Here is a 7,077-nt window from a genome sequence, read left to right as displayed (position 1 = left end):
CATTATCTTTGTTGTCAGTGTGTGTGTGTGTGTGTGTGTGTGTGTGTGTGTGTGTGTGTGTGTGTGTGTACGTGTGCGTGTGCGCGTGTGTGTGTGTGCGTGCGTGCGTGTTTGTACAGTATTCAGGGTATACTGTGGGTAAGTCAATGCAGAACGTTTGGTGCCACCTACAGGCTCTGCAGAGAACTGTTTCTTGAGATTCAGCCTCCAATCTCTCAAATTTTAACAAAAAAAAGTTCAAATAAGTTTTCATTCATTTCATTTAAGTTATTTGTTGAACTTTTGAATTCAAGAGTCTGTCACAGTTTTTTTTTAATCGAGTGGGAACCTTCGATAAACTGGGAACTTTCAAGAAGATCGGAACTGTCATCGTGTGGCACTTGCATTCTACCCGGACATGTGAGCGGTTGCAACAGTGCCCAGAATTGGTTTGGGCACGCCATTGTGGAAAATAGTTACTTACACATTGCTGACTCCTCACTGTGAGCTCGCTTTCCTAGTTGAATTATCCCGAGTGAAACAACTAAAGAAGAAACTGCTCAACAATGGCTACGGACTCCTGGGCACTGGCAGTGGACGAGCAAGAAGCCGCGGCGGAATCGGTAAACCTTAATTTACGCAACACGAGCTAACGTGTTGTTAGCATGTTTATAGGATGCTTTGGCCTGTTCTGCTACAGTGTAAACGAAACTTAACTGCTCCGCCGGATTTCGTACCGTAGAAAGTGTTCAACGACAGCGCTGCAGGTGAATGTATTAGGTCTCTTGACAGTCTCAGGAAGGTTCATATACATTTAAAAACGGTACTACCGGGTTACCTCTTTTTGTCGTCAAAGCTAAGTTAACTAGCTCGAGCTGAGATGCTGCGTGCTGAATTAGTTGCTAGCTTTAGCCGTTAGCTGCCTAGCTAACAAATGAGTGTGCCTCTGTAGGATTAGCATGTCAATATCATGGCTTATTTTCTTATGTTCCTCCTTACAGATCGGTAGCCTTCAAATAAAAGATAAACCTGAGGAAAATGGTAAGTGTGTGCAACATTAGGTGTAAGATACAATAGTAAAAAAACAGTAACCCTACAAAAGTTTTGGATGTATATACAAGTAAAACATTGTTACTGTTGCAGGCACAGCTGCACATGTAGCAGGCACAACTGCACATGTAGCAGGCACAGCTGCACATGTAGCAGGCACAGCTGCACATGTAGCAGGCACAGCTGCACATGTAGCAGGCACAGCTGCACATGTAGCAGGCACGGTTGCACATGTAACAGACTCCAGCAGTGCAGCTGCAAAGTCAGAAGTTGTGACAGAAAACAAGGCTACAGATGAAGATGACAAAGGTGGGTAATTTGTTATTTACATGCCCCAAAATACTCATCCTCTGCAGATGCTGTTTTACAATCCTGATTGTCTATCATTGAGTTGCTTGGATGTCTATTGAGGTGTCGCAGTCATTGCAATATAACTTGTTTTTCAGATGACAAAGCAGCGCAGTCATTATTGAACAAGTTAATCCGGAGTAATCTTGTCAGTAACACAAATCAAGTGGAAGTGCTTCAGAAGGATCCCAACTCTCCGCTCTACTCAGTCAAGTCTTTTGAGGAGTTGCGACTGTGAGTGAATTTTCTATTTATATTCAGATCACTTGTTGCCCTACAATATTTTGGGTCAACAGATATTAATTATTAAACAGTTGTCAAACATGCTTAGTATTAATTAGTATTAATGACACATTCATGTAGTCAGAGAGGTTGTTTTGGAGCCAACATGTTCCCACTAAGAGCCAGACATAAACGATACTGCAGGAGTGTGCTTTCTGTTTGTCCTTTTACTGGTAGATCTTTTGAGGCGTGTGCACTATCACACTGAAATATGTGTAAAAGGGATGAGATGCTTACAAACTTCAGACTTGGCTGAAGATGTGACATTTGACTAATTTCTCCTGTGTGCAGTAAACCACAGCTGCTTCAAGGCGTATACGGCATGGGTTTCAACCGGCCGTCCAAAATCCAGGAGACTGCCTTACCTATGATGCTAGCGGAACCGTAAGTATACTTTGCACTGTACATAAATATTGTGGAGTCCTCTACCAAGGCATTATGTCTCACAGGCTCACTGAAATCTCTCACCCTAGTGAATCATACCTCTTTTAATTACCTTCAAAATGTAATTAACAGCCCCTTGCAACAGGCACTAATAAATCAAACCAATAACTATATTTGCCGTCTTTGCCTGCAATCTAAGTCTTTGTTTCTTCCAGTCCACAGAATCTAATTGCACAGTCGCAGTCGGGAACAGGGAAAACGGCTGCCTTTGTCCTGGCCATGCTCAGTCATGTAGATCCCAACAGAAGATATCCACAGGTTAGTTTTGCCTTCCATCGCTATTCTAGAAGATCTCTAATTGAAATCTTGAGTTTCAAAATGTTCGGAGTATCTGAGGGCCTCGTTCTACCTGTTTCTCACATTGATTATTATCCTTGATAACTTTAACTAAATGCAATTACTAAACCCCCCCCCATTTTATTTCTCTCCATCAGTGCCTGTGTGTGTCACCCACCTATGAACTGGCACTTCAGACTGGCAAGGTAATCGAGCAGATGGGGAAACACTATCCTGAGGTCAAACTCGTCTATGCCATCAGAGGAAATAAATGTAAGGCTTCTGTGCTCTCTACAATGCTACATCTACACTGTAATAGATGATGTAAATATTTTTAGAATAAAGTTTTGTCGAGTATTTGAATTGTTCCTATTGATGAAAACATAAATGCGGCTGAGAAATGGCTCTGTGTGTTGAATGCTTGTATTTTGTGAATGTTTCAGTGCAACGGGGCATGAAGCTGCAGGAACAGATAGTCATTGGGACGCCCGGTACCATGCTGGACTGGTGCGGTAAATTCAAGTTCATAGACCCCAAGGAGATCATGGTGTTTGTGCTTGACGAGGCCGACGTCATGATCGCCACGCAGGGTCACCAGGACCAGAGCATCCGCATCCAGAGGTCAGAATAATCAGTCGTAGCACATTCTACATAAATTATGTGTCTTTTATCTTGTAAATTGAGATTTCTGAGATGTACATCATCAGAAAATAAATCTAATCCACATCTACCAACCTTTCACTCCTCTCTTCTCTGCCACACAGGATGCTGCCTAAAAACTGCCAGATGTTGCTGTTCTCAGCCACGTTTGAAGAGACTGTGTGGAACTTTGCCCAGCGCATTGTGCCCGAACCTAACATCATCAAGTTGAAGAGAGAGGAGGAGACGCTGGATACCATCAAACAGTACTACGTGTTGTGCAACTGCAGGGAGGAGAAGTTCCATTCACTCTGTAACATCTACGGAGCCATCACCATCGCCCAGGCCATGATCTTCTGCCATGTGAGTTCATTCACTTCATATTCATTCAATTCCTCTCTCTCTAGATATATATATATATATATATATATATATATAGATATAGATATAGATATAGATATAGATATATAAAAATAAAAAAATAAAAACAAGGATTCTCACTTGAACCCCTAATTTTTATAGAAATAAAGAAATGCAAATCTCCTTAAGTGTCTCTTCCGTGACTCTTATCAGAATGTCCAGAAAACATGCTGTTCTCCAACCTTTTGTTTCAAAGCTTTTTAATCCGTGTTTCCCCAATGTGAGAAAATAACATGGCAACACTTGCTGACTTACTGGTTCGGTTTGGTAACACTTTCAACACGGGGCTATCATCACACACTAATTTCCCTGTAAATCAGCTATTGTTGCCAAATTGAGTTTTCACATTTGGTCCTTTGTTACATGAGCATTGTTAGATTACTGGTGAAGTAGTGAGAGCACTTTCTTTTGTGTGATCCAGACAAGGAAGACGGCAGGCTGGCTTGCAGGGGAGCTGTCCAGAGAAGGCCACCAGGTGGCGCTGCTCAGTGGCGAGATGCAGGTGGATCAGAGGGCTGCCGTCATCGACCGCTTCAGAGAAGGCAAGGAGAAGGTCCTGGTCACCACAAACGTTTGTGCCCGAGGTAAGGACCAAGTGTCATCGGAACGTGCAGAATTAACATCATGTCATCACGTGTCTTTCTAGGTTGCTGTTATGTACATTGAAAAGGCCATTTATACACATCTGTTAGGTTGGATGTGTAGCACAGTGAAACGTGTGGATTTAGAAGTTGTTAAAAAAAAAAAGGTTATTTAAATCTGACTTTGAAAAACACCTTCATGCTACCTGGTACAGATAAACATGCATGACTCTAGCTCTGCCTGTGCAAGATATTAGAGTTCATTGCAAAATACCCATTATTACATTATGATGCTTTAATGAAATTGTTGTACATTTTGATGGTAGCTAGATTTTTAGTGTAATTTCAAAAGGGGGAAAGAAGAATTTTATCAAGTGTACCGATTTGGAGAGTCGGGGCAAGTTTCAATAAAAACACATAATAATAATAATAATAATAAATATCCTGTTAATCTCCTTTTTTATTAAATTGAAATGCATTTGGTGGTAACATTTGTTGTACAACAATAACAAAGCAAGTATTTTACTGACAAAGTACATTGTTTTTCTTTTAATATTTTATCCTTCTCTCCATTTTTCTAACATTCAGGTATCGATGTCGAGCAGGTTTCTGTCGTGATCAACTTCGACTTGCCAGTAGACAAGGACGGTAACCCGGACAACGAGACATACCTGCACAGGATTGGCCGCACGGGTCGATTTGGCAAAAGAGGACTGGCCATCAACATGGTGGACAGCAAGATGAGCATGAACATCCTCAACAGGATCCAGGAGCACTTCAGTAAGTATTCAGCTGTTGCACACACCTTCTTATACACAATCAAGTTGATGAAGTTCATTCAAACGGAATATGCTTAACAGTTGTTTAGAAAAAAGAATTACTCAATTTAGGACGATGGTGGCTTTTATTGATCAGCCACACGTCAACCCGCTAAACGATCCACACCGTGTACTCTGGTTTCTCCCTCTGCAGGTAAGAAAATTGAACAACTAAACACAGATGATCTGGATGAAATTGAGAAGATCGCCGGCTAAAGTCGACGGCGCGTATCGCACGGAGGACGCCGACCCAACTCTCCTTCCCCTCTTGGCTCACCAAGGACTGTACGCTCCTACAGTGTTTTACGCTTTTATTTTTTTTAGCTGTTGGAGAAAAGAGCAAAACCACAAACACAGCATATGTTTACACGTGGAATATGTCTCCTCCAAGACAAGTATTTTGTAAGTCTCTGGAACATACCCCATTTCACTCTTTGTACTTCTTTGAATAAAGTCTATGAGTTTATTGCTGTCTATCGTGGTGCTGTAAAAGCAGCCATAGTTGGCTCTGTTTTACTGAACACACATGGAGTTCAAAAACACTATTCTGTAAAGAGATTTAAGAAAAACCCTAATGGATAAATAACCAATTTATGTGCCACAATGTTTTACATTTTTAAAGCAGCAACGTATAATTGAATGTAACCGTGTCGTTTAGACCATTACAGCGTTTACTGTGCTCTTAATTGACCACAGAACCTCAGTACAAAGGGTGAAGTTGGGTATGCTGCTCCGATCGGTAGTTTAATCATTGAGATGGTGATGGTTGGGTTTCAAGGGTCTATGCAAACGTATCAACCTGTAATAGCTATTTTCAAATACTATCAACCTGTATCCACAGGACATAAAATAATCTTGAATTAACCTCAGCTTTAGCATCAGGGTGTGTTGTCAAATGCCAGAACAGGCTGCCTAATGAGTGATAATACACTACTAACTCCAAGTCATGGGCATCAAGATATTTCTGTTAAGCCAGTAATCGATCATCAGCCAGCCACACATCTCTCACGCATGTTATTGATATCATTTGATTACGTAATCAAAGATTGCGGCTGTTATCAGGACGGCTTTGCACCACGGCTGAGCATTAATCATTAGTTTTTTTTTTTCTTCATCTGTCTCATTACCCCTCATTTTAATTCAAAAAGTGTCCATTAAGGTCTGATGTGATCATCAGTTTCCCTTCGTGTCTCACTGTCCCACACAATCTTTTCAATCAGGGTCTCCAGTTTGAATTAAGCGCAGCTACATTCTTCACCCAGACTGTGCTGTTTTAAGGATTGTGAGTTTAAAACATAACGCAATGCCTTCCTCAAGTGCATTATATACACATATAATTTTGTTTCTAAGATATTGAGCTTCATATTCTGGCTAACACTTGAAAATGTGATTATATATTGAATTATGAGCGTCTTTATGATGTGTGAATTATCTTCAAACCAATGCTGATTTGAATTTGAGGACCTATGCCAATCAGATTCACTGTTGCTTCAGCATGGCCGCATGGTTTGTAAACATGTACTAGTGTACATATTAAAATAAATAGTGTGACTGAATCATTAAGTTTGTCACTTTTAAGAAGTGCAAAAAAACATTCCTCATTAGGTTCAATTTTAACAGACTCAGCACTTTGAATACAGTGAGCCTAAATCAGTTAACCTTGCATCAGTGGACGACTACGAAGTTATGGAAACGTTGTGATGTCTGGTGCATTTGATCAACGTGGTGGAACATTAAGGGCAGTGATGGGCCAGTCTGAACCTTGTACAAACCTCATCTGGCTCCCACCGGCACACAGAAGGCTGCTGGTGGCAAATGGACTGTTTACGGACAACTTAACCAAATTAGAAGCAAGTGAGAGTATGCTGAGAATCCACAAGAATGCTCTGTGAAGACTTTCGGGTAAAGAACCAATGTATGCAGTTTTATTTGGACATTTGGATGTATACATTATCAGTGAGTGTGTGCACTTTGTTGATGCATAATGTAATACCTCTGTCCGAGAGCCAAGGACACTCAACGCAGTTTTGGCTATAGAACTTAACGCTCTTCTCCACATGTTATATACCTTGTTTGATAATTGTCAGAACCTACCAAAACCCAGTTCATACATGTATACATAGGACACAGGAGGAAAACTGCCTGACTAGGCTTAAAGCAAGTTGTCTGTTGTAACCTGAAGGTCATGTGTAGACAATGATAGGTTCAAGGCGTGTTGCATAGCTGAGCTGCGTTCATGG

The 7,077-nt window shown here is 41.0% G+C and overlaps 1 protein-coding gene across 3 annotated transcripts; it reads left to right on the top strand.

Annotated features, from left to right (window-relative positions):
- Nucleotides 1-361: 361 nt before the first annotated feature.
- Nucleotides 362-5,380, top strand: ddx19b (DEAD-box helicase 19b). 3 transcript variants are annotated; one of them, XM_029432141.1, is made up of 12 exons: nt 362-602; nt 981-1,020; nt 1,165-1,338; nt 1,476-1,611; nt 1,951-2,043; nt 2,259-2,361; nt 2,538-2,652; nt 2,823-3,000; nt 3,144-3,381; nt 3,860-4,022; nt 4,608-4,799; nt 4,992-5,380. In XM_029432141.1, the coding sequence occupies exons 1-12, from the start codon at nt 546-548 to the stop codon at nt 5,051-5,053; spliced, it is 1,551 nt and encodes a 516-aa protein (XP_029288001.1). In that variant the 5' UTR covers nt 362-545; the 3' UTR covers nt 5,054-5,380. The 3 variants fall into 3 exon arrangements, with proteins under 3 accessions (XP_029288001.1, XP_029288000.1, XP_029287999.1); XM_029432140.1 differs by having other exon boundaries at nt 1,144-1,338; XM_029432139.1 differs by having other exon boundaries at nt 1,123-1,338.
- The last annotated feature ends 1,697 nt before the right edge of the window (nt 5,381-7,077 follow it).

Source organism: Cottoperca gobio, chromosome 5 (assembly GCF_900634415.1).
Source record: "Cottoperca gobio chromosome 5, fCotGob3.1, whole genome shotgun sequence".
Lineage (NCBI taxonomy): Eukaryota > Metazoa > Chordata > Actinopteri > Perciformes > Bovichtidae > Cottoperca > Cottoperca gobio.
The sequence above is the reverse complement of the archived record's forward strand: the minus strand, read 5'-3'. Positions and strand labels throughout refer to the sequence as shown.

Coding starts and splice junctions, on each gene's coding strand:
- ddx19b (XM_029432139.1), top strand. CDS start 546: ATGGCTACGGACTCCTGGGCACTGGCAGTGGACGAGCAAGAAGCCGCG. Junction 2,044..2,258: donor CCTATGATGCTAGCGGAACC/GTAAGTATACTT, acceptor TGTTTCTTCCAG/TCCACAGAATCTAATTGCAC. Junction 3,382..3,859: donor AGGCCATGATCTTCTGCCAT/GTGAGTTCATTC, acceptor TGTGTGATCCAG/ACAAGGAAGACGGCAGGCTG.